The following is a 27,659-nucleotide window of genomic DNA, read 5'->3' as shown; positions in this document are numbered from 1 at the left end:
CTGGTCCATGCTACAGTGGTCACTGCAGCCACTAAATATTTTGTTCTTGGGCCTGGATCTCCACCACCACCTGGCATCGGGTACTTCATCCGCCTGCACATGTGCTAGCCCTGCCTGCACAACCACTGGTTTTCTTTTCTTCAAGCACCAGCAGATCCGGAGGGGGAAAGCATCGCCCATCCCGCACCCAGCCAAGCTGCTGGCTCAGCTTTTCTTTGTAGGGGACAGGATGGGACAAAATTGTAGATTCATGTCTAATACTTGCTTTTCAATGTCTTGAATATCAACTGAGTGGCAGAAGCCTAGCGCTGGAAGGGACCAGAAGATGTGAGCAAACACAGCTGTTTGTCTGAGCTAGTTCACAACAGCTGGAGGCTCTGCCTCCCCCATGCACCCAGGGTTAAACCCCAGAAGCTCTCCGGCACACTGCAGCCCTCCCTCTCCCTCAGCATCATTTCCTCAGCATCCCCCTTCCAAGTCCCTCCTGAGGGCTGCAACAAGACTTAGCAGTCCTAGAGGCCATTTGCTCCCAAGCAGATTAGCTAAATAAATGCTAATAAATAAAAACTAAGACAATGGGGAGCTTTTTAAACTACCTCTAAAATCCCTTCTCCTCTCAGCCTGCCTGCAATGTCCCAGCTCCTCCATGCTTGCAGAGGGCATTTCTAAAACCCACTTCCCCTGCAAACCCTCCAGGCAGCGCACAGCCACATCGCCAGCGATGCCCAATGCCCTGCACTGAGCTCAGCAAAGCCTGAATTAACTCCTTCTGCTGCCCACCAGCAAAATCCCTCCAGCAGTGAACTGCAAAGCTGTAAATGCCCCCGCACCCTTCCCCAGCCGCCTGGGTTTGTCTCCCAGCAGCTAAGCTTAGTGCAAGGTGTGCAGCTATTTGAGATTATCAAACCTTTTGTGTTTAACCAGCCTGATCCCAAACACCCTTAAACCCCGATCGAGGGAAGCTCTCGCCCCGCTCCTCTTGACAGCATCGCTGCTCGGGGTCCTGTCCGGAGTCCCACGTTTTGGGGAGGCTGGGGAGAGCCCTTCTGCCCAGCGGCACGCAAACCGGAGCTGGGCTGGCAGCAGGATCCAGCCCCAGCAGGGATCAGGTCTCGTAGCCATAGCAGCAGGGTATTTATTACAGCCCGGCCGCACTCCACCTCAGGGCTGGTGGACTTTAGCCCTTAATCGAATAGAAAAGTAGCTGCAGACACCTCTGATCCCGACGGGCAGCGTAAAACACAAGGAGGGCCCCCAAAATAATGGTGAGTGAAGCGTTTCGGCTGATAGAAACTGCTCACCCCTCCTCATCCCATCCAGCTTTTAAAGCTGTGTTGTTGGTTTTTTTTTTCTCTCCTTCTCTGCTTTTGCTACAGGCAAAATTTCTGTCCCAGGATCAAATTAATGGTATGTACAGTTTTATTCTGGTTTTTATTAGCAAGATCAGTTTAACAAATTTATATTTTTATATATATATTTTATATATATATATGTAAAAAATGGCATTTCCCCCAAAAGTGTCTCTGTCTGGGCTTGTTGTGCTCCCCCACTTGTCCTCCTCCCAGCTCTTGAGGGGATCTGCTTGCTCTGAAACCAGAGAAATCTCCCAGATTTTGTTAAAACAGTGCTGGGCACAGGCAGGGCGCTGAAACCACCCACAGACCCACACACTGGATTGCATCAAGACCAGAAGCTAACCAGCAACCTCCCAACCCCATAAACACGTCAGCCCTGGCCAAGCTAGCAGGGACCAGAAGTTTCAGGTGATCATTTGCGGTAGCGGAGGTTTCATGTATGATAGGAGTAAAGGCGAAGGAGGAAGAGGAGGAAGAAGGTGGTGCAGGAAGTACAAATTCTCATTGCGAGACACCAGGGCTGTCCCTGGGAAAGGGGACCCCTGCCTCAGACTGGAACAAGGAAGGGTTTGCTACGGGAATGGCAGAAGAAAGCTGAAATAAGAGTATTATTGCAAATCTGTTAATCTGCAGCGCCCTCGGGCTCAGCAGGATTGCTGCAGGGGAGGAGGCAGCCGGGGCAGGGGGAGGCCACGGCACCCACGGGGCCCCCCAGCACCCACCCGCGGGGCCCTGGCACCCCACACTCACGCCTGCAAGACGGTCTAGGGACAGAGAGGATGAGGAGGGGGGTGGAGGGTGAATGCACCAAAACAGGCTGATTTTTATTTCCCTGGCTGCTCTGCAGACAGGACTGTCCCCATGCAGCACAACTTGCCCGTCAGCGTTGAGCGTGACGGGGAGGGAGCAGAGTGGGAAGGGAGGATGAGAGACGGCAGCCTTATCTAGGTCAGCTGCAAGCCTTACTTATTTATTTGAAAACTGCGAAGCCAGTGTTTGAGGGGGAAGGGGAGAGGGTGAGCAGGCAGGCAAGGACCGCGGGGAGAAGCGAGGGAGGGGAGATGCTGCAGTGGGATGGCGGCAGGGCAGGCAGGGGCGCGCTGCTAGACTGACGCAGCTGGCCGCACTCAGACTGTCAAATGCGGCATTATCAGTTCTTTTGTCTTTTATTAAAATCCAGCCGGTGGCAGGCCGAGGCAGGGGCAAGTGCCAGACCCAACCAGCATCCTCCACTGCTCCTTAAGGCTCATTCCTTTAGCATCCTCTCCTACCCTTCATGAAGGCAGAGAAAAGTACTTCTTAACAGTATTGTACGTATTTGGAAGCCTGACTCCACTTTCAGGCTTGCTTCATTAGGCTGAAGGACCCCAATTAGCTCAGCTATTCACAAGCCTGGATTTTAATTGCCCTTGGCACTTTACCCGGGGTCCTCCCCCACTGTCCATCATCTTCCTTGAAACGAGACACCCCAAACCAGACACAATATCCCTGCTGGAACCCTACCAACGCTGCCTGATCGGGCAATGGGAGAAGAAACGTCACTGGCAGTTCGATGTAATCTTACATGGCATAACAGAGTTTTGGTTTTTAATTAGAGTTCAAGGAATGTTTTTCCCTGTACGACAAGAAACAAAAAGGCAAGATAAAAGCCTCTGACCTGATGGCAGTGATGCGGTGCCTGGGAGCCAGCCCGACGCCAGGAGAGGTGCAGAGACACCTGCACTTGCAGAAGATTGGTAAGCAAAGCGCAGCGGTTGCATATGAATAAAACACAGTGGATTACGGTTGGAGAAATTCAACTTTTCTGTGGTCAGAAAACTACATGCAAAAACGAGGTTTCCTGGAGCCCCAGAGATAATATTCACTCAATGTATACTCAAACAGGCCAGGCAATGGAGCATAACGAAGAGCAGTCACGAAAACCTAGTCTGATGTGCTAGATGATGAACAAAGTCAATCCAGCATACAGATTAAAACAGTGCCATTAAAAAAGAAAAGCTTCAAGAGCAGTGGGAGGCATACATATTGATTATGGATTTTGAGGCTGGGAAACTGTCCAGTCCAATCAGCAGAAGTAGAAAAGCACAAAAAGATATTAATCTGCAGATTCGTCTAAATAAATTCAAAGCACAGCACAGAGACCAAAGAAGAATCACCAGATGAAGTGGGCTGGGCTAAAAATTCTGGATACAAGGTTTCAGAGCACAAGCCTACCAAAGCTATAAATGGGGTTTCGGGCAGGAGAAAGCCCCCGGGAGTGGATCCACCCTGGTCCAGACCAGAGTCAGGCAAAAGGGAAAAGGTGCCCCAGGAAGGTGAACTGGGGGGGGGGGGGGGGGAGAAGAGGGGGATGTATACGTTTAGATGCAGCCTACAAAACTGAGCCATTCCTAAAGAATCTGCTCTTATTTTTCCAGACAGAAGTGCAGAGCTGGATTTCTCCACTTTCCTGAATATAATGTACAGGCAAATGAAGCAAGAGGAACCTGAGAGGGAAATCCTCACGGCCTTGTCCATGATAGACAGGCAGAAAAGAGGCGTTATCTCAGTTTCGGAGCTGAGAGCCAAACTTACAAGACTAGGAGAAAAGCTTTCCGAGGGAGAAGGTATTTTGCAATTCAAAGATGTATCAAATGTTCCCCATCTTCTTCTATCCTTCCTGGGTTTCCTCTGTAGTCAAACCTGGGATCGGGCGCTTCCAGCTGGGAAGCCAGGAAGGTCCTGGGCCAGCAGGACATAGCACTGGTGACCCTTGTGGGGAGGGGGGAGAAGGGATGGCCTCCCCATCACGCCCAAGACGTGCAGTGCACCAGGGCATTGCAACTCGCCGTCGTGTCCCCCGGTCCACCCCACCGGCGCCGGTCTCTTCCCCACGACAGCCGTACCATGAGCTTGTGCTGCGGTTTACACCACTTTGCCCACGTAAACGAGAGCCCCCAGCTGAACCCAGACAGGCGCTCAGAGCAGGCAGCACTCCCAAAGCCGAGCCGAGCGCGTTAGCAACGTCAGCTCGCTGCAGCTAATTCGACTCACGTGACGGCAAAGTCTCCTCGCCCTTGTCAGCCTTTGCCCACGCCACGATCGCTAAGCAGAGATTCTGTGCCTTGCAGAAGAGGTAAGCCAGCTGCCCGTTAACCAAGAGACCTTTTCCCTTGCTCAAGTTGCTTCCTGAACGATGATTTTTTTTTTTACCCCGAGATGCTTCGCTGTATTGATAAAGCAAGCGCCTGTCCCACGAAGGGCCCTGGGAGAGCGTCCGGCCCCCCAGCTGCAGGGATGCTCTAAGGAGCACACAGGGCACTGGCAGTTTCCCAAGAGCAATGTGAGCTCTGCGGCCAGCACAATTTGGAAGAGAGAGGGGAACTTTTTAATCCAGGTTCTTTTAAAATAATAAAAAATAATAACAATAATTAAAAAAAAGTCCTGCTTGTCAGAAATTTGACCCCAAGGGGCACAACAGGAGGGAATTTCCAGGAAGCTGAAAGTGATCAAAACCTTTTAGACAGCTGATTTTGCTGTAGGCATTTTATGTATGTCTATAAACTTTTTAAATGCATCCCCCACGTTTCCAGCCTTCACAGGCTACAGGAGCGGGCCCAGGCCCCTCAGTCCTGGGGACCGGCTGTCCTGTTCCCTCCTTGCTCCAAACCACACCACCTTTGGCGGCTTCTCCAGCTCTTGCAGAGCTTTCACCCCTCCAACGCCACTGCAGGGAGCAGGCTCTGGAGCTTTCAAATTGCTCATTCTCTGCCAAAGACAGCATTAGAAAAACCCATCACCAGCTTGATACAGGCAAGGAATGAGTTTTACCAGGGTTATGGTGTTTGTACAGACCCCATTAAGCTCCTTGAGGGTATGAGAACTGTCCTTTCTAATGTTAAAAGTAGAATTTAGATTTAATCAGAGTAAGGTTGATCAGTGCAGCCTCCTCACCAGCTTCACCAATGATACACCAACAAGGCATTTCTTCTGAGTGTTTTCTTCATTTGTTTGCAACTACTTACATCTGAAAACACTTTCAGAGCTATTACGAGAGCTGAACAAACAGTGAAGACATAGAGACATTAACCCTAATTAAAGGCATCCTGGCAAGAACCACTATTAAATAAAGATTTGGGAGGTGCAGGGGGATTTCCCATTACTTTGGCATATAGGCTGCACATCTACTCACAACCTGGTAACAAGGCACTATAGATCCTAATGTAGGAAGCGATGCTTCTTCTCAACAAGGAATTTCCCCTTTGGCTTGACACACTGCACTCCAGCTTGCTAAAGCTGCTATAAATATTTGATACCGGAACAGACTCAATTTCATTAGCATCTGCGATTGTTCAGTAACTACTAGCACGTACCTTCATTTACAGTGGCTCCAGAAAAGCCTTCATTTTAATTTAGCATACTTTTAGCAAATGAGAACTGACACATTTTTCTTCTGTGTTATTTTTAAATGTTCTGGAAAAAATTAATTATTTTTTGAATTTATGTTCTTAGAAACATTTGATTACCATCAGGGTATTCTTTCTGAAAGGAGGATTAGATCTCTTGGAAAGAAAGTTGTTACTTACCTTACAGTAACAGCAGTTCTCACAACAGCCCCTCATTTACCCCATGCTGCAACCAAATCTTCCTGGCAGCAGCTCCCACAGGGGCTGCGCTTACCCCCTATATACACTGACACCTGCCTGCAAACAGGGGCAGAGGGGAAAACAGTGGCTGATCCAGTACCCCCACGAACAGCAGAGAGAGGAAACAGGTTATGCTGCTCATAGAGACCTTCCACAACAACTTACAGTAAAACACCTTTTTTTGCCCTAAACCTTCCCCCCTCCCATGACCTTCCCCCCAGATTTCACAACTGGCAACTGCAAAGCTATTATTCTGTGCTCCAGTACAAGTACTCAGAGTCTTATTTAAACAACCACAGCTTGTTCAGCCTGAACAGCCGTTCTGGTAACCTCAGCCAAGTAGCTCGCAAGTAAAAACGCAGACCAGCCTCCACCAACCTGCCCGCACCCATTTCAGAAAGGGAGAGCACTCGAGCAAGATCCTGGGTAGGCGACTCCAACCCATACTGGCATAAGATTATGGAGCACAACACCACGTATGATCCCTGTTTCAGTGGTCTACCAACAAGCTCTAAACACCTAGGAGGTGTCCTGCTAATTAATTATCAAACGATAAATGCAAGTGTACAGCCCAACAGCTTCCTCTCCGACAGACTGCCTGCCCCATCCCTCCGCAAAGCACCCAGCCGCGATCCTGTTCACACGTCGCTGGCCCAAAGCAAAACGGCAACCCACTTGTGAAACTGGACACGCGCCCCTCAACATTAGCAAGCATGCAAGCAAAAATCTCTTCTGGACTGTATTAGATACCTTATCAAAGGAAACTAACTGCTGCCCAAAACTTTATCAAATAGAAGCTGCTGGGATTCTCTGATGTTTGTTTTAGCACCCACCCACTATATGTGTCACAGGTAAAGTAAACAAGCACGGGAATTCACCTCCTCTCCTGTCATCCGACGGAAGATGGCATCTAATTCCCAGTAGCAGCTTCATTCAGCAACATTTAACTTTACTTTTCTATGTGTCATTTCTTACATACTTCTATTTTATTGACATTATTTGACAGGAAAAACACCTTTTAATGGTTTAGCCTGTACAGAAGAGAGCATTTTAAGTTAGATAACTGCTATCACTGCCAAGGTGTTCCCAAAGCTGAAATGAAAAGCATCGCTACTGCCAGGTGCCAACTGCACAGTTACCACATCTGCAGAAGTATTTTCAGCGAGAGCCTTAGAGCCCCAGCTGAGAAGGTATTCTTCGCTTTCAAACACTAAAGGCCCGCCGATACTAACAAACAGCACACAAATCTACATAAAGTTGAGCACATAATCTGAGCACTTAGTTTCGTCTAAATTGAACAGGGACAGGTTTGCTATTCAAGCCAAATAAGCCACTCCTACCAAGAGCAATGAAAAGCCGATTTGGACTAAATTTGTGAATCTTTTCCTTGTGGCTAAGAGATGGACGTCTCTGCTCCAGAAAGTTACACAAGAACATCAAAGTGCCAACTGATGCTAGTTTAAAACTATCATCTGGATGGCACCTCCAGCTGATCCCAGAAGTTATTACTTCTAAGAAAAATGATTTGAAAACCCAAATCCTGCATTGCTCTGCTTTTGAAGATCATGACATCCCTACTATATATGCCACTCAGACTTACATTTTTCTTTTACTCTTTCTTTCAGTTGATGACCTGCTAAAAGAAGCCAAAGTTGGACCAAATGGAACAATAAAATATGAAGAATTTGTCCGCAACATTTGTCTTCCTACAGTTGACTACTAAAATTCAAAACAAGAGATCTGATAAGAGCAGGACCTGGAACTTTTTTACTTCAGTTCTTCCTAGTTACTACCTGAACTCAGGAATCATCATTTGCCTTTACAAATCCTTATTTTGCCTTCATGATAGTGCTTACACTTAAACAGGTTCCCACCCCACTTCTGGAGAAATGTTGTCACAAAATGTGAGCTGTCACTTCAATAAACTGAATGTAACATTCCCTTGTGTAACAGGTGTCATGCTTAAAAAACCCCTCTTGTTTTAAAAAGGCATTTAAGTCTACAGATTGCAGCACAAATGATAACTTGTAGTTAAGGTCTCATGGTGACTGTGTTCCAAGAAGTCAGCATCACTCATAACCATTTGCTGCTTCCACACACCCAAGCCCAGGCACCGTTCTTTGTGTAGAAACACATGACCTGGGAAGCTTGATGATGTCACGACAGCGGTAAATTTAGTGTAACTATGCACAGCTCCCCAGTATTCCTTGGATCCATGGTATGTTCCCAACCAGATGCTCCCCTGTCATGAAGTTGTCAAGTTAACAGCCCCACTTGCGGGGTGGCCACATCCCTGCTGACTATCCAGAGCAACAGGAGACAAGCAGCCAGCAGCAGCCAGCTCCCCCAGTTAGTGATGCTCACCGGCTGCAGAGGACAACTCCCAGTCTCCAAGCTCAGGAACAAGTCTATGATCGCTGTCTCATTCCTCCCCTCCCCCTTCACTCCTCCAACATACAAGATGTCTGTATTGTTGTACTTCTGTCACATTATTTATTAAGGTGCAGTATCTTGCAACGTCAAGTCTCTGTGCAGTTAAGCTGCCCCCGCATTTTGAGGCAACACACTGAAAATGCTGTGCTTGGTAAATGTATGTGTCACCAAGTTCTGGGCTAGCTGCCCAGAACACACTCCCAGAGACAGCCTGGCAGGGAAAAACAGAGGCCATGAAAATTCAGCTACTCTACAACAGGAAAAAAACACCCCATCTCCCTTGCCTTTAGACTGATTAAAATCAATGTGACCCACAGCAGTCGTTACTGATCTTCTTCTGTCTATATCCTGGCAGCCTTAACTAAGGTCCTCAGACTGGTATGAAATTCAGGACAACATACAGCATATTCTCTCTGGAGTCAGTCAGAAATTTGCAGAGACCATCCTTGCACAGTCACAGCCTAAGCAGCAACCTGTGAAGTACGCTGGAAGAGCACAGGGTCCTGCCATGGCTTCTACCCATGGGAGCCCCCTTCCCCTCCCTTCAGCTTCCCCTCCTTCCATCCATGCCTCTCCTTCCTTTTTTTAATTCTGAATCTTTATCACTGAAGCAACTAACTCACTCTTTGCTCAGTTTATGAAATGACCAGCAATTAAATCATCACAGCCATTTCAGACACAATGCATTTATCCCCTACTGAGGCACCCAGCACAGCCTGAACACCGCAACTAACATTATCACCAAAACCATCACACATCGCTGCAACACTTGGAATCAGCCAGAACTGTAACTAGCACAAACTTGGTTATAAACTGAAAAAACAAAGCACGAGCCAATCATAACTCTTCCAAATCAGTAACAGTGTGTCTAGAAGGGTAAAGTAGGGATTATTCTCATGGAATATTATTACATGGGGTAAAAAACCACAAAAGATTAAATGACATACTAAATGCTACGCAAGAAATGGAAGCAGATCCAGGATGTATCTTTCAGACAAATGGCAGTTTTGTGCCCGACCTCTCCTGATTCAGAGCCAAGCTGCAGAGCCTGCTGTTCTCAGAAGACAGAAGTCCCGGACTAACCCAGAAAGCTCAGACTTGGATCCTGACATGCTAAGATACTAAGCAAAGGCCCTCTGAACAGCAAAGGATCATGATTCAAGAGGAAATAAACTTTGCTTGATGTAAAACTGACACACCTTGTCATGCCTGTCTACTACATCCCCCAGTTCTTATATTAGCTCTTCCTACTCTACAGACAGAAAACAAAACAAAAAAAACCCTTGTTGCTGTGAAAATTAGTTACAAGCAGCTCAACGCTCAGATAACACTCCAGAAAAACAGTATACAGTGAAATAAAGATAGGATTCACCAGAAAAAACCAACAACAGGTTCCAAATAACAGCAGAAGATAGGATTTCCCTTTTAACTCTCTTCCCACTGTTCACAGCTAATCTCAGTGTTTGGACAAAAAACCCACCTACCTTGACGCTGAGCCTTTCCGCACTAGTGCCTGTTGGAGCTCTGCCCACAGCGCGGAGTTCAGTTTCTGCCCTCCGGAGCTGTTCCAGACCTTTGCTACAGAAGTACCAGCAATGAAGGCGAGCAAAAACCTCGGTTGCTTTGAGCATGAGCGTAATTAGCTTATGAAACAAGGAGTTCATTTAGAAGCATTTGTTTCCAATATGCATCAATAGCCAAATTACAAATGATCCAATACACAGCTTAATTCTTCCCTATTGACCAGAACAGTTGATTAACAAATCCTTTCAGCTGCAGACAATATAAAAGCTTGTATGTCATGGGGATTGATCAGCTCAAAATCACTTTGGATTACTCCAGAATGCATCTGTATCATAACAGGCGGTTACTACCCTCTCTGGGTGGGTAAACATTACCCAAATAAAAGCTAGCAAAAAGGAATTGCACTTCACACACACTCACAAAACAAAGCAGCATTGGTAGAGCTCGGAGAGACAAGTGTGAGACACTCCATGCCACAAAACATTTAGAAGCAAAGCATTCCTGTTCAAAAGTGACCTTTGCAACTCTGAGTTCACAGAAAACACCCTCCTCACCCCCCTTTTTTTCCCCCCAGGAAACACAACGTAACTGAATGCTTTTTATTACATCTAAAGATTTCTACATAAACAGGTAACATTCAATAGGTAAACCATTTTTTTTTCCAATGCATATAATAAATATTTTCACTTGGTACTTTTATACAAACTGACATTGGTCTACTATACATTTTTAAAAGCCATTTACTGGTTTGGCATGCCGTATGGAAACTAAGAGAAAGTTTTAAGGCAATGAATGACAGATTTAAATTCATGGAATTAATGGTAATTTTAATATTCTGCTTATATACATTTTTCCCTTTGTTAATTAAAACAATTAACAGCAGCACTTTCGGGGACCACCAGCAATTCTCCCTTGTTAGAAATCTAAGCTCCATTTAAAAAAAAAAAAAGAAAAGAAAAAAAAGAAAAAAACCAGTTACACTGACAAAACAAAATCCTTTCTATTTAAAATGTGCTTAAAAACCTGAAATGTTAAACTGCAACGAAGAATTAATTTTCAAAACATTCTCCTCACAGTCCTTAGCTCTGCACTGGGAGGCAGGTCCAAGAGAGTCCAATGAAAATCTATCAGTCACCTCGTCCTTGAAAGGCGTATTGAATACTTGCCATGGAGAGGAAGGGGCAAGCCTGGAGTTGCTGTCACATCTATCATTATGGAAGGACTACAAAGTTTTTAACGCATGGCATAGGTTACAGTTTAGCGTGGTTTTTCATCTTCTGAAGGATGCATCAGTAATGCCCTCAAGAGCGATTCAAAGCCACTTCCACCCTGCTATTCAAACAGCTACGTGCTCACACCCGGGTGTGTATGTACATACACACACACACAGAGCTCTATACGTAACACAGACACACGTGCGCATGTGTGCACACCCCGCTCCTCTAGTGGAAGAATTTGAGGACAAGAGACTGCTAGTTTAAGGATCACAGAAACTCTGCAATCTGCAGCAGATGGAGCAGTACCGCAAGCCAGGCCACCCTGGGTTGCTTTACTGCATCTTTGACAATATGTGAACTAACAGAGATTGAGTTTTGGAGCGACATTTGCAGGGAACTTGTCGAGAACTCAGACTGAGACTTCTACCAAGCAATGTTAACTGTGGTCAGAGGCACAGAGAATTATCAACTATAAAGAACACCCTAGCATGAAACAGGAATACTCACACAGCATATGGGATTAATACCACAAAGGAGGACTTAAGAACATTTCTGTCCCTTCTTTGTAGAGCAATGAGGTTAAAAAATGACAACGGTGAACTGAACAGCCTGCCTTCCCTTCAGGGTAACTTCTGAGGAAATGGAAGACGTCATCAGCTGACCTCACTTTCCAAAAGCTAAGACAGGCATAAAGTTGCCAGATTCTGTGTCACCACACACTCGCCACATTTAATTTTATATGTGAATTAACAAGATTTTAATACCACTGTCAAAAGTAACATAAGCTGCTCTTCAGGTCATCTTTAACAATACAGGCAATGGAAATGTTGCCACTATCATCGGTAAAACAACCACAAGCTCTCCCAAATTTCTCTTAGGTGTTTCAGAAGCTGGGTACACACACGCTCCCAGTTACACCAATGGCAGTTGTACTCCAGATTTACAAACGGTATTATAGCAAAGCATATGCTCTGAAGTTACCAAGTTATTTTTCATGACTAAAATGTATGAGATATATTCCTAGTGTAGGTTTAATCACTTCAAAATCAGACTGAGTTTAAAAAATAAGTATTTCCCATTTTCTATCCTTTTATTTATTTTTTAACTGACATTTAATAAATTATAAAATTGGTGTATGGTGAAATATATATATCAGCCAGATATGTATGAAATACACATGCATGGGAAAAACTATTTAACTCACTTTTAACTCACACACACAGATCTATAAATACATATATACACACACATATACATATAAACACAAACATTTGTTTTCAAAATTCAAGTCAACTATTTAGTGGCAGAGGGATGCTGTAAAAACACTAAAAACAATTTTGATGCCACATAATGTGAACCTTTCAAATAACCATACGACTGATCATACAGCAATACCTAATGCTACTTGGATTAAAGTTTTTTTTTTCTTTTTTCTTTTTTTTTTTCTTTTTTTTTTTTTCTTTTTTAATCAATGCAAGATTTTGAGACAACTTCATAGGCAAAAGGTGGCCCTTGTCAATGCTCAAAGCAACTAGCTGCAATCAACAGTTTTGGACATTAAAAATTCAGACAAGAATCTGCTAATTTTAGTATTCCTTAACACTCTTTCCTGATAAACCTGTTACCTGCACTTTCAACCAGTTATAAAAATATTTTTCACACCAGAGGAAATATTTACTCTCTCTGACATGGACTTTGGGACACAAGAGAATCACTTCCTTCCCTCCCCCTTCTCTTACTTTAAAGAATCTCCTGAAAAATTGCATTCCAGCTATTTACACATTTCACTCTTTAATAAGAACGGATCAGCCCAAATGACCCATGAGTTCTAAAAAAAGATTTTCCTATGTCATGCAAAACTTCAAAAAAAGAAGTGGGGGGGAAGGGGGGGGGGGAGAGAGAGAGAGAGAGAGAAAAGAAACCAGGAAGAAAGTATGGCTCAAAGTTCAAAGTAAGTGTACTGAAAAACCAGGGAAATCAAAATAATTACAAGGCCAAAAAGAGAAAACTGAATTTTGAAACTCACTACCCTAAAAGACTTCAATAGGTAGCAATACATTTGAGTACATGGGCTACAGGGTGGGGCTTTTTTATTGGGTCGGTTTTTGGTTTAAGAGACTCACATTGAACATTAAATATTAATTCTGACAAATGTGAACTCAGGAGACACTGTACCAAGACCATTATCAGCTGCACAAACCATGCAATAGTGTGTTGGCATTTGTATTTTCTTCCTTTTGTTGACAAGTTCACTTTTAAGCAGAAATTTGATCTACTGCAGCTAAAAGAAGGTTTCTCCAGACAGAACAAGATAGGCCTCCACTCAATAGGCCATTTATACACGCATGGCTAATTTTAAAGCACAAGCAGTTCCACAAATTTAAAATTGAGACATGCTTAATATTTTGCTGATCAGGATCTTAAGTTATTTTAAAAGGATTTCATAGTAAGTTCTTAGAAACAAAACCCTACAGTCCAATGTGTCAATGCTTTTATTTGGGGCTAGATTCTATAAAAATTGTCCTGTCCCACATAAGCACAGCCAAGTAATTTCCTCAGCCTGAGATTTTATTGAGTCTGGCCCTCAAGAATAATTGGTGCACTAATGAGCTTGCAACATGCTTGACTAAAGCATGGAATTAAAAAAAAAAAATCGTCTGAATAGAGGGTCACATAGAACCAGAAATGACAAAAGAAATCCTGAAACGCCAAACCCACTCCTGAAAGGCTCTGTCCTGCAAACAGAGGGGACACTGTGGAACAGTTTGGGTAGGGTTTATTCTGCTTTAAGCATAATAATAAATTCTGCACTAAATATGGGATGGGGAATTAGATCCCACCACCAAAGGTAAATGTCTCCAAGAGGAGAAAACACCCGCTCACAAGTTTGAACTTTAGAAGTTCAGCTCCTTTTCTGTTTATGTTACTGTGAAGAAAATAATGCCATTTGTGTCCAAACTATGGGGGGAAAAAAAGTAACTCCATGACAAATGCACAGGTGTAAAATCTTCAGCATCCATAAAAATGAACTGAAGCTCCTTGTTTTTGTTATTTTTTTGTTTGTTTTGTGGTTTTTTTTCTTATTTTTACCAGTGAGGCCATCTTAGGTTTATATACAAAAGTAAAACTGAAAATATACTTTTGTTCTCTGTACACATAAATTTTTTTCCCTAAAAAAGGAAAAAAACTTGTCTATGTTTCTAACATAAAGTAAAACCAAGCACAAAGTTTTCCTCTGACGAGTTCATTTACTCCAAAAATCAGTCCAACGAAATAATGTCCGGTATGATACCAAAGATAGACGCCGTGTCCGTGCTGCTCCTACTTGCAACTGGATGACCATGATTCTCTCGCAGGCTGTTGGAGGAAACAAGACTGCTGTTACTGCCACTATTGCTACCATTTGTGGCTGGCAGAGAACTGCTTCCTCCTGCATTTAGCTGATCGAGAAACATCTGAGATGAAGTGTATGGGAAAAAACGAGAGTGTAAGAGTTCTTGATCATCTGATGCAGAAACTGCCGCAGCTGCAGCAGCAAGAAGGGACGTGTTGTAATGCTGGGGGGAAAAACAACATTTTCAAGTTACATTTCAGACACCATAGTTTTGATTCAGACCAGCACAAAAGACGGTATTTGTATGCTAAAGATCTGACAGCTTCTGGATTTCACACCAGCCCGTCCACTCAACCTTTCTGTAAGGTAAGTGGACTGATGCAGTGACCTTTTACCTCTGCAGTCCCTGATTTCTGAAGTCAAAAGAAATTGGAAATACTAGTATTAGTAAGAGCAAACACTAGAAAGGCAACAGTATTGCAAGACACCCAAACCAGTAAGAAACGGTAAGAAGCAGCACTCTTTTACCTCTTCAAAAAATGCCTTGGTGGAAAAATTCCCCAAAATTCAAAGACACATTTTGCCATCCCTCTCCTCTGCTCAAAAGTCACAGACCAACCACAGCTGGTGAAACTATGTGCTAATCACTGTTGGTGGAGGAAAGCACACTTCTGTGAAAAACGCATTTAGAAATAGCACGCTTAGTCCCATTAGATAGCAACAAGGGCTATCCCAAGTTATACTCTCTGCTGGGCAGCCCCTGAAAGGCACGAACTTTTAGCTATCAAGAATCAGATTTTAAATACAATCTCTCTGTAGGGTGATTTCGCTCTTCATGTTTCTTTCCACTACAATGAAACATACATGCAGGCTATTCAGTCTTGTTCCCCAACATTTATGCACTGGTATAATTATGCTGTATCAGTGCAGCATCAGACTTCTGCGCTACTTGTTTCAGAATAATTCTCATATGTATGTTTTACTGAATATCAAGATAGCTTTTCTGAATTCAAATTCTACAGTGCAGGCTCTGGTCTTAATTATGATATGAAAAGTATCCCTCTCCATTTAGTGCAATTCTCCTACTTGAGACTGCAGAACAGACATGAAGGCACAAAGGGCAGGTGAGCTACTCCAGCCCCCTTCTTTTCTTGGAGGCACAGGAGGAAGTGTGGTCAAGTGGGAGGACTTGCCAACCCAGCCTCCTTTTGAGAATAACCTGCTTAGCTCCCAAAACTGGCGGAGCCAGCACTTACCTAGCCCATTTCAGTAAGTATTTACAGAAAGGCAGCAAACATGGTATGAACAGGCACGCAGCCTCAGAAAAAAACAGAGAGCTGCCCCTGACTCTCTGAATTGTGTAAAGGACTGTCAAGAGTCCCAGTGGTGGGGCCCAGCACTGACACATGGCCAAAGTCAGACCTTTGATATGAAAAACTAAGGAGGTGGTTGGTGGACCTTCAGCCATGGCCGAGGGTCATTCCACAATACAACAGCGGCTGACTGAGCTTAACCCTCAGAAACTGAAATGTTTATCTTTTGTTAAGGCCTTATCCTACACCCATACTTATACAATGCTTATGTTTGGTCACAGTTTCTATGTGTATAAAATAAAGCTGCAGCCTGCCTGCATTTACACCTACATCGTGCATCTGCTCCTTCCTCGCCTATACATCCATGCCAGCAAGTCCTTTGAAAAGAGTATCTGCCATATGACTTGATTTTCCTTTACTTACCTGATTGTCTCCTGACAGGAAAGGGAAGAAATCTAAACCTGTAAAGAGCCAAAGAAAAAAAATTAAGCTTCTCAAAACAAAAAAGCACCTCCCCATTTTCCCACCATTTATTTTGAAATAAAACCAGCATAATACTGATGACACTTTAGATCCTCTTCACTACTGGAGCCTGCAAAACATCATCCTTTTAAAACCTTAAGATATTAACCTAAATTTTCTTTTTTTTTTTTTAAATACCATCTCATCCTCTGTGGATGCAAAATAATATTTTTCACTACTGGATTGTCAAACAACTGCACATTTGAATCCTTTTACAATAGTTATTATTGCTTGGAGAGCTGTAATTACAGCTATGAACAGTCAGAAGCTCACCTTGCAAGTCATAAGGCATAGGTGTCATATGGAATGGATGCCTGTAGTCTTGGATAAGTGATGTATTGATGTAGCTAGTGTCAACAGCAGGAAGGCTTGGTGTTCTTGACACAGGAGATGCTTGATGGGGTAAATTTAAAATGCTGGAAGAAACAAAGGCTTGTTACAAGCTTAAAATATAGTCTTGGCTTTAATGCTAAAAGAACAGCATTTGAATATTTCTATTGCTGTCCCACACAGGGTATGCCCATTTTCAGATTTAACACAAAGTCAACCTCTCAGTACACATTATGAACTTTGTGACAGATGTCCAACAACCTCCCCTACTAATTTCAAAGCTTCACTAGAAAGCATCACACTGCTACAGCACCTCAGTGAATCTTGTAGGGACTGGAAGGGGGGGAGGGGGAGAGAGTGGCAGAGACATGAGCATCACATGTTCCCCAAGCTTTCTTCTCACAATGACATTTTATCAGAAGTTAATTCAGTCCAAGATAATTGCAGTTTAGCAAAATTAAAAGCAAAGGAAAGTTCGGTCTCAAACAGCAGAAACTGATAACTCTCACTATAAATGGTATTGGGATCTCTGCTATAAATATGTTACAAATACTCCTAAGCCAGGACAAGACAATCCTAAAGGTATATTGAACCCCCCAAAAACACATACAAATCTGTATAACACCACAACATTTATACTCTACAAGATCATTAGCAATGGAAGACAGTCAAAAAGGTCTTGAAGAGTTTTTAAGTGATCACCGAGTCATTTACATTACTGTAGTAGTAATCACTTCAACAACAGGATCCCTTCAGTTTAACCTCAGTTTTCATCCCTACATGTTTATGTAACCAGGGTGCTATTAACAGCTTGGCTACTTAGGTGTAATCAGGTTATTCTGGCATTGTGTATTACTATGCTACTGGCAGTTATCACCGGCAAAACCCACACACTCCCATACCACACCCATGTTTCTCGTTGCTCGCTCTCTCCGTATGTGCTGCTTTTATATTTCTCTATGGAAGAAAAACATTTCCAGATTGGCAAAAACATACTTGTAAGCCACAACCTTTTGTGCCATTCTATACTCATTTTCACAAATGCCATTGAAAAACTGTATCACGTTACACACTTAACAACTCAAAGTTGTTATTCCAATCTTCTCAGGCCTTGTGACCCAAGATCAAATCCATTTGCTATAAGCTACTAAATCAGGATATAATCCAAATACAGAACTTTCTAGATACAATTTCTTTTGAAATTGTTACTACTCTCCATCATGAGTATATTCTCTCTGCATTGGCCTGCATATTTTATTCTCACCCCTTATTGTTTAACGGTGATGCTGGAGATATGGAAGGACAGCTTCTCTTTGCTGATGGTTCTTCTTCCTCTTCATCTGATGAGCTATCAATGGTTAAATCAATCACTTCTACTTTCTTATTTTTATTTGACTGTTGGTGAGAAGACACCTGATGCTCCAAGGAAGAGCTTATGCATCCTATACAAAGGAAGTTAACATTATAAGCTGTAGCTTACAACAACACTACAATCATCATAACATCACAGCTTATTATATGCCTTCATAAATAAAGCTTACAACTTAGAATAAAAGACAACAAAATTATGTAACACTGATAAAAACTTAAAAGTATCATCAGCCCCAAACAGGTATTACTCAAGTAACCTTTCTCACAAATGATCATTAAAAGTTACAAACATACATGCAACAATGAGCATTTTGAAAAGTTAAAGCAACATCAATATTTAACAGTTCAACAGTATGATATTGAGTCCATACACCCCAAAACATGACTTACCATCAACTCCATTGTAAGATGCAGTTACTTCCTGTACTTCCTTCTTCGATCTCATAGGAGCCCACGACCCATCCTCCTTAAACTGAATTTCGTCACAATCTGTACAATACTTCAGGATTTCCATGAACAACCTGTCAATCAAAAACATCTAATATCAGTCCTCAAAAAGAGCTTAACTCCTTTTTCTTCCTCCAATATCTTTACTAGTCAGTGTAAGTTTGAATTAGTGTTTAAAAAGTCGAAAGCTTTCATTGTTCTACCCTTCTCTCATCTGCTTCCTTGATAAAAAGGAGCTATTGAAAATTTTAAAATATTATCTAAAATAAAAACCTGTACATCACCTTAAAAGAACTACAAGAGCAGAATCCTGCAGAGCTCATGACACAGAACTCTCCATTTCCCAAAGCGAAGAAAGAATGTAAACTAGCATTAAAAAAAACCAACTCCTCCTTACCCATATTTATCTTTGACAATATTTAACTGAGGAAGCTTATATCTTAAAGGAGTATTTAAGGATTAGTATTTCCTGAAACCTCTTTATAAGTAAGAGCTTCCTAACAAAAGCTGAGCATGGGAATCTAAACTTGTAGCCTCTTCTAGCTGCGTCTTCTATAACTTTTAGGATCCTGGCACCACATCACTCCCAGTGGGAATTCCAGCTTTTGACCAAGACTATTCATGTGGTTCTGCATAGGAAAGAGCTTTGGTTTAATTAGTGAGAAAGTTCACTCCTTCCCAGATTGAAACATTTTCTAGAAAGAACCTTCTCTTTGGGATGCTGTAATTGTATCACCTAATCTTCAACATCCACACCTGGCAACACAAGAAGAAATAACGAAAATGGGCTGTTTTAATTACTACTACTCTTAGTCTACTATTTTAGGCTGGAACCCAGAACAAGGAACCCCACAGTTCTTTGATCCAAAGCAGAGGACCTATAAATCTCAGGGTCCGTGAATCCTAAGCAGCATGTGTGAGCCCCGAGTGTCTCTTCAAGAGCTTTTTGCAAGGCCTTAAAGGGGATCCCAAGCAACCTTATGCTTCACTGTGAGGTCACCAAAATTAAGCACGTACTCACTAAAAAGACTCAATCATTTGTGAGGTTGTTTTATAGGGTTCTATTTGTTTTGGGGGTTTTGTTTGTTTGTTTGGGCATTTTTTTGGTTGGTTGGTTGTTAGGGGTTTTTGTGGGTTTGGGTTTTTTGTTTGTTTGTTTGTTTGGGGTTTTTTTTGGAGTTTTGGTTTTGGTTTTTTAGTAAAACATTCTGAGAGTATTCTCAGAAAACTCTACTTGTTCTCTTCCTTTATCACACTTTGGAAAGAAGATTCCCATCTAAGGAATTAAAATGCAAACCCAGGAATAGATACTTGGCATTTCTTCATGGAAACCAATGCTAGATTTATTTTTTAAAAATGTTTTACAGGTAGGCAGTACCAGGGAATCAATCTCTATGTCACTTTCTATGTATAGCAACTCCCCAAGTGTGAAATTGTACATGGAATTGTACATGCATTTGGGGTGGTGGCAGTTATTTATTTGATCTAACATGAATGTCTGCTATCAACCATGCCAGATTTGTGCAGTTGCTCCATTAAAAGAAAAGACAACGTGCTGTTTTCACCTTGCGATCCAAAAACAAAACCAAAAATCCCACAACCATCTTCGGCAGGATAGCTCAAAAATTTACCTAGGATTGGAAGGAATACCTTTCATTATTATTAACTTTAACAGTTTGATGACCACAATTATTCCAGAATACTGAATGAAGAGGTACCTGGTTAGTAATTCTTCACCTACAGCAAGGAAATGAAAGGACGTGACAACTTAAAACAAGTCACAGCCAAATAACCAAGATTTCAGAGCACTGTATTCTGTGCAGCACAGGAACAGTAAGCACAGAGTGTAAGGTACATCCTTCATTTTGAGTCAAGTTTTACTTACCCATCAATAATGAGATGTTCATAGGGAGCCTTCTTGTCACAGACAGGGCAAACCCAGGTTGGTTTCTTTTCGTTCATTTGAATATACAGAGTGGCATCAAAACATTGCAGGTGTGAACAAGTCAGGGCCCTACATGGTATAGTTAGCCGCATTTTACCAAGCTTTAAGAGAAAAAAAACAAACCAAAATTACATCATCTTGGTATTAAATTAACCAACAGGGCTCTTCTGTCTGAAAATAGACAGAGTTGGGCTGAGTTTTACTCCAGAAAGAACTCTCATAAATTCAAGTTTTGATTAAAATACAGGCCACATACACTGTTCCCTCCTTCCTGTAGGTTTGATTATCGCATAAAAGAAAAAGTTACTAAAAATCACATTTTTAACTACATGTGATCAAGGAGGCTGAAGACTACATCCTTCTATATTCCCATAACAAAATACAGAGTGCACTGAGCACCTGTAACATACCAGTGTCCTGGACGAACCACAAAAAAGAATTGTTCTTCATTAGTATTTTAAAAGCTTATGAACATGGGTCAGCCCTCTCCTATTCACTCACAGTTAAAGTGTGCATTCAAGCTGATGTCCATAACTCAGTCATCAGGGCACCACCAGGACTACTTGTTTAACTTTAGTCACAGAAGAAAGCATACAGAAAATGCATTTGCAGGATTATGGATCGTTTCCAGACGTGCTTCTCTTAACTCCACCATTTTCCCTACATTCTCCAAAGCACTGTCAGAAAGTGACTACTCAAAGTAATTCACACCTGTTAACTATTAAGAAACTATTTTATACTCCTCCTGCTGTGATAAACAGCACTGCTACATATACAGTTGTGAGCTAACCTGAAATTTCACTCCCTGTTTTTTGTGTAAAGTACAATTAGCTGACTATCCCCTATACTACCATCATATCTTTTCAACACTAAAAAGGGCCTACAAATGTTAACAGAAGATGAGACAGGAGTAAATGAGTTCTAAAGTACACTTTCTGACGGGGACTATACTTTCCTTCAAGATTGTAGGAAGGCCAGGACAGCAAGATTTTGTAAGCCAGCACAAAGCTTCCACAAGTTTAATACAAAAAGCACAGTTGAGTGCTTAAGCTGAGCAGGTAACATAGGAGTGCTACACACAGTGAGAGTTCAGGCTAAATTGTGGAACCGGAATATCTTAGTTTGGATTAGGTAAATCAATGCTAACCCAGACCATAAAAACATTAACATATGATTTGATTACATTCAATGCAAAATTGATTAGAAAATGGAAGGCATTTAATATTAACCTGAAATAAAAAAGTTTTCTCTCCTCAAAAAAAACAAGCAGTTGTTTTCTGGCAAAGTCCTTACACTGCAAATTTAGGAGGGGCTTTAACTGACCATACTAAAGGTAAAAAGTAGGAATGTCTGAAGAAGACTTTTCCCACATTAGAAAACAACAACAAAAATATTTATTAGAACTATTTATACCGAGTATTTTGAAGTTATATACATTTGACTAAAACATGCACAATGACTTCATTTGAAAACCTTCAGCCAATTCTAGCAGTGAATAGTAGGAGGAACTGTTTTTAGTATGGCTTAAGCAAGCATCATGGTCATGCATACTGATTCTGAGCAATACAAGATGGGTGCCACAGGATGGCACTCAATCTCAGAATATCAGAAAACTAAAAACAGTATCAAGAACAAAGGCTCTACTCACAGTCCACTACTTCCTCCATGATGCTATTTTTTTTTGCATCCCCCGTAAGCAGAAATCCCTCCACCCCATTCTCAGCAAATTCAGCTAGACTGCAGGATCTTGCTTATTTTTCTTCCCTCTAGCCCTCAGTCACTGTCACAAAACTCACCACCAGATGGGAGAAGAGCAGAGAACTCCCTGGGGAGTCTGCAGCTATGGTGGTGGAGAGCTCAGACAGCAGGAGGTGCTGTATGTGCCATGTGTTTGGCACCCCCTCCCCCAAAATCCATGACCAAGCACATTACTTCTATCACATAATCAACCCCCAACAAAGCAAGGCCCCCTGATCCATGTCTGTTATGAATTCTTATCTCCCAGATGGTAGGTCAATGGCTCATTTGTCTTTTGGGCACAATAAGAGTCTCCTTGCTCAGCAAGGATCAAGAGTAAGGGTACCAGAGATAAAACCTGGATGCTTCTATGTGATGCAACATAAAAATAAGGAAGGTCAAAGACACATGCTGCAGGAAGAACATAAATACCTGTCTCCTGTGTAAAAAAGCAGATTTAAACCAGAAACATTTTCACAAGGTTTTGGTAAAAAAACTGTGGCTCTAATTTCTAAGTAGCAGTCGGATTTAACCGAAGCCATACATACACATGCAGATAGAATCAGCATACTCAGCGTTAACAAGTTGATGTCTCCTTTCTCATTTTTGGCATTGAACATCCTGGATCAGTTCTGCCATACTGGCCAAGCTGTGTCAGAACTGACAAAAGAAGAGGTCATAAAAGAAGAGATGCATCCCAACTTTTGAAAAACTCTGTTTTCCAACCCTGTTAGTGTTTTGATTCTTGCCTGTCGGCAGCCAAAGAAACACTGCATTGATTTATTTTACAAGAATACAAAACATTGCTATCCTTCCACGCTAAAAAATGCACCCAAAACAGGAGTTAAGGATTTGTAAACAAAGCTGGAAAACCTATGGTAAAATGCTATATTTGGAATTTTTGTTCAGTTCAATATTTGGTCCGGCTGCAGAGCCTGTGGATTTATTTATTTTTATTTCAAGCGTCTTCCTGAAATACACTCAGTCCAGCCCCTTTTGCCTGCTGTATCTTGGATAGATTCAGCCAATAGTTAAGGACGGCTTCTTTCTTCTCCATACTCCACGGTCTCAGAGGGAGAGCAGGCCTCTGTGCTAAAAAAAGCTCAACAGTAATGCAAAACAAATTAAGAAGAAGCTGCTTCACTCTGCACTTTTTTTGAGGGCAAAACAAAGGTTACAAAGTCTAAACCTGCCACCCCCATCTGAATATGCAATTCCATTTATTTTATTGACGTATATGCACGAGAGAATCACACCTGTAACAAATGAGACAGGAGAACAGCACCCTCACATTAACAGAGCTGAAGATGCGTCATTCTTTAATTTTTGGTTCTGCTGTTGGAGATCAAATCAGCACTTTCAATGTGTACTTTCAAAGCATACACTGTCCATTCAAGCATTAGAAAATAACCACAAAATATTTACAAAAAAATCTTCCATGAGCCAAATGCTTACAAATTAGCAAGTAAAAATATAGAGGCTGTAATAAAATTACATTCAGACCCAAGGACGGTCTGAATCATGCTAATAACCCTTCTATTCATAGGACAGGTTGAAATGTGCAGCCTCTGTCCCAACGATGGGATGGTACCCTTACTCTTGATCCTCGCTGAGCAAGGAGACTCTTTGCAATGATGGATTACTGCAAGAGCTACAGTGAAATCAGACAGCACTGAATGAGGAACATACTGGGAAAAAAGTCAAGTGTGTACGTTTTGTAGACATTATTAAAATGATAGAGACAAATATCCTCAAAATAATCTGCTATAGACTTTGGTTTGTATGTCTATCAGAAAAGTAATAAATTTTAAAGAGGAAATACTGACAAAGGTAGGGCTTCTGAAGAGCTACATCCTAATGTCTGATTGCTGTTTTGTTTTTACACCTGGCAGAACTCTGAGAAAGCAAAATAGAATTTGACATATTTAGGTATTAGCAAACTTGCAGTCCTAAAAGCAATATTGTAGAGGATATTCCTGCTCTAATACTAACTTATCTGAATTGCAGTCTTCAGGGGAAAAAAATGCATCTTAAAGCAGGGGAAAAATGCAGCTAAAAGCACTGCAGAAAAACTTTTATCAGTAATGGAGGCAATCAAGACAAACAGAAATGTGCCAGAAAACTCCCACAGAATGATCTATAAAGCAACATAACTGCCTGAAGTGGCAGTTTTGACTAATCAAATACGACTGAAGTAAAACTGTAATTCCAGAAGATGCATGAAGATTAATTTAAGATAATGAATTAATACATAGGCACTTCTAAACTCTTACAGTCATTTAATTCCTGCTAAGGGATTACTATTTTTGTCTGTATAGGAAACTAATTTTAAGTGGTAAGAATATTGTGCATAAAAAATGTCAAAAAAAAAAACAACCGGACTATCATCGTGCTTTCCAGAATAACAAAGTACTAACAGTACAACAAAAATTCAACTATAACTACTCAGCAAAATAAGCTGCCAGGTGTGGACCCAAAATACTTCAGTGTTCCAAATCTGCAGCAGTTTCGATGTGACACGTAAGTTCATAGTTTTATAAGATTATAGGTTATGAGATTCTAAGTTTACAGATGTGGATTTTACTTTGTAAATGCAATCCCTGTATCTTTCTTGCAGATGAGCTTTATGCTCCTTATAAATGTGTTATTATTTAGTTAGCATCAATGTTGATTTGGAGAAAGTCTTAAGATTAAAGATCATGAAAATACCAAATTTAAAGATTTACAATAACTTAATACATACATTAAAAGTAACCACAATGTCAATTGTGCTTTTTACAAAGCAAAGCTTATATATATATAAAGTTTATCTTCACGTTGGTAGAGTTTAAGAACACATTTAATAACTTAAGAAATAAGCTTCAATTTTGCAAGAATAAGACAGTTTTCTTCTTTAGGTTTCGAAAGTGAAAATTTCGTGTCAAGCTTGAACAGATTGAGCCAAACCAGGAAACAGACGTATCCTTAATTTTGAAAAGAGGTTAAAAAGTTATACTGCAATAAAGATACTGTGTCAATCAATACAGAGAGCAAGTATTCTGAAGGTGCATGGTACTTGAAAACAAGAGCACTACGTTCCAAAGATTTAAAAAAGTGCACATAATATTAATATTGTGCAGTTTACCAATGATAACATAAACCCAGGTATAAACTACCGCTTATCCCTGCATCTGCTTGGTTAAAAAACAGTTAGTAGGTCAAGATACAGTACAACTCTGCCACTTCCACATTCATTGGAACCATGTTCTCCCACTTCAAATTTGGAAAAAATTGTGTTTGAACAATCTCAAGGACACTGCTTCATTTTTAATCTAAGTTTTTTAAATACTCTATGTGTATACATGCATATAATCAACTTCAGTTAAAAGATGCTCAATTCTTTGACTAGAGACACTGGCTGAAGAGCTATTCTTAATAGTCAGATTCACCTACCTTACCACCAAGAGTAGTTTTATCACAATCAAGGACCCAAACTGCACACTCAGATGATCTAGTGACAGATTTAATGTATGCTTACATATAATTTTGAATAGCATTTTCAAGTTAATGGAATACTCATTTTTTCAGGGGTATATCATGTGCTTAAGCACAATGACAAATAACTTCAGCACTAGATCCTATCCCCACAAAGTTAACACACGGGTAAACCACAAGCTAACCTCTACCAAATACATGTCCCAGAACAGCCACATTTTTATCAGAATCAGTTTTGAGGGAATGAAAATAAAAACTTACTGGACAAAGAAGAGAAACTCTTAAGCTTGTTGTTGCTATTTCACTGTCTGGATCAGCAGTCAGTTTCTCTTTAACTGTTATTTGAAAGAAGAAAAGGTTTATTTTACAGTTGATTTAAAACACAAATTGGATGACAGAGAAATAAACCAAGTCTGAAACTGCATGCTAAACTTTCAGTTTGCCATATCTACTGGAAGCAAGCAGCAGTGACTATTGTTTCAGACTCACACAATAAACATGTAACGTAAGCAGTCTTTACTCTCTAGAAAGATCATAAACAACAGGATTTAAGAAAGAAAAAAGCAGGAAAAACTCATCTTAAACCAAGGTCCCTAGAAAACATATTCATACAGAGTTGTCTCTTTTCATATATATACAACTTTGTACTTGACAGTTATTTAAAATCTACCGACAAGATGAGCCACATTGACTTGACTGTTAACTTTAAGTACATTAAAAAAAATGTTAGTAACTCTCACATGGACTAGCACCACCGTAAACCTCTTAAATACTCATCAAGCAATCTGTGATTGAAAATTGAAAAGCAAGCTGAGAAATGGGAAATCAGAAGTACCCTGATAAAATTTGAGTTTTAAATAACTGCAGTGAAGTATTGGCACTTACAGAAGTCTTTCATCTCTACCCATCCTCTACTTTTACTTATAAGGACTGTTTTATAAGCAGTCATTTGGTAAACGAACAAGTCAGTTCCATGTTCCTCCTGCTCTATGAACCAGACCCACACACTCATTCTCACCTTATATACACAGAGCAGTAGCCACCTGGCAACTCTCTAGATTTTTGTGCATTTAAATCATCATACGGCATTAGCACAAGCTAATGCCCAGCACTAGATACCACTGGCTTTGTAGCATTTACTGGTAGACTAACTTCTTCCCTTCTGGAGAAGGTCCTGTGCTGTGTATAACCCATGTTATCTGATCATTAAAAAGTATGACCAACAGCTGTGAGGTGTTGGTATTTTCACCCCCTCCCTGAAAAATAAACATGCAGCAGTTTTTTCTTGCCTTTTTATTATACAAACTTATACCAACATGCACTTGTCAGAGAAAACAATAAAGCAGCAAACCTCACACTTAAATTTGGAAGGGGGCTGGGAGGAGTATTGCGCTATAGACACTCTCTCTCCAGGAGCTGACTCCACAATACCATCCCAAAGGAACAAAAACTGTGTTGATGGAGACTTTCCTCCAGCATGTCAGCATCAAGGTTTAGTATCAGGCATTTAGTTCAGCTTGCATGAGGTACTGAATTACCAGTTAACTATATAAATACAGTTATTCTATTCTGAAGAAACAAAGGCAGTATGGCTGAACTGAAAGACATTCTCTTGCATTTTTCCCTTCACAGTGTCAACAGGGTTCCTGGACTGGCTCCTAGTACAAACAAAGGCCTCCGAGTTTTTGAATTGGAACTGAATACAAAGAACACCACTATCAGATTCTCAAAACCCATAGAATTGTAGGAAGTCCAAACCTCAGTTAGTACAGTCCTATTTCAAATCTCCTTTTACAAAAGCTATTTTTCCTTGTTAAACAAGTAGTACATCAGACATACTTAGTGCTCTAGAATGATCAGGGTTCCGTATTCCTTTTGCTCGCAACCTCTGCAGTAACACCGTAGAGGACAGCTGCTTTACAAGATAGACTGCCATGGAATAGTTCTAGAAAACAGAACAAAAGATCAAAGTAAAAACTGTTTTAATCAAAAGACAGCTTGAATTTTATACAATGCTTAGGCAATTTATTAC

At 41.3% G+C, this 27,659-nt stretch overlaps 2 protein-coding genes across 5 annotated transcripts in view; one reads left to right on the top strand and one right to left on the bottom strand.

Moving 5' to 3' along the window:
* Positions 1-59: 59 nt before the first annotated feature.
* Positions 60-7,889, top strand: CALML4 (calmodulin like 4). Of its 2 annotated transcripts, XM_049813396.1 has the most exons (5): positions 60-1,265; positions 1,377-1,407; positions 2,951-3,091; positions 3,773-3,961; positions 7,606-7,889. In XM_049813396.1, exons 1-5 carry the CDS (start codon positions 1,263-1,265, stop codon positions 7,701-7,703), a joined length of 462 nt encoding a protein of 153 aa, XP_049669353.1. In that variant the 5' UTR covers positions 60-1,262; the 3' UTR covers positions 7,704-7,889. The 2 variants fall into 2 exon arrangements, with proteins under 2 accessions (XP_049669353.1, XP_049669355.1); XM_049813398.1 differs by lacking the exon at positions 1,377-1,407.
* A 2,858-nt stretch (positions 7,890-10,747) lies between these two features.
* The window catches only part of PIAS1 (protein inhibitor of activated STAT 1), a 63,428-nt gene continuing 46,516 nt past the window's right edge, over positions 10,748-27,659 (bottom strand). Inside the window, exons 7-14 of one of the 3 annotated variants that reach the window (XM_049813391.1) lie at positions 27,467-27,572; positions 25,889-25,962; positions 20,357-20,517; positions 18,415-18,545; positions 17,918-18,095; positions 16,597-16,739; positions 16,225-16,262; positions 10,748-14,711 (exon numbers count right to left, since the gene is read on the bottom strand). In XM_049813391.1, the coding sequence (XP_049669348.1) occupies positions 14,415-14,711; positions 16,225-16,262; positions 16,597-16,739; positions 17,918-18,095; positions 18,415-18,545; positions 20,357-20,517; positions 25,889-25,962; positions 27,467-27,572 (1,128 nt within the window). In that variant the 3' untranslated portion in view covers positions 10,748-14,414. Of the gene's footprint in view, positions 14,712-16,131; positions 16,263-16,596; positions 16,740-17,917; positions 18,096-18,414; positions 18,546-20,356; positions 20,518-25,888; positions 25,963-27,466; positions 27,573-27,659 lie in introns of all 3 variants that reach the window. The other 2 variants (XM_049813393.1, XM_049813392.1) reach the window with 2 other exon arrangements.

This window comes from Accipiter gentilis, chromosome 10 (genome assembly GCF_929443795.1).
Source record: "Accipiter gentilis chromosome 10, bAccGen1.1, whole genome shotgun sequence".
Lineage (NCBI taxonomy): Eukaryota > Metazoa > Chordata > Aves > Accipitriformes > Accipitridae > Astur > Astur gentilis.
The sequence above is the reverse complement of the archived record's forward strand: the minus strand, read 5'-3'. Positions and strand labels throughout refer to the sequence as shown.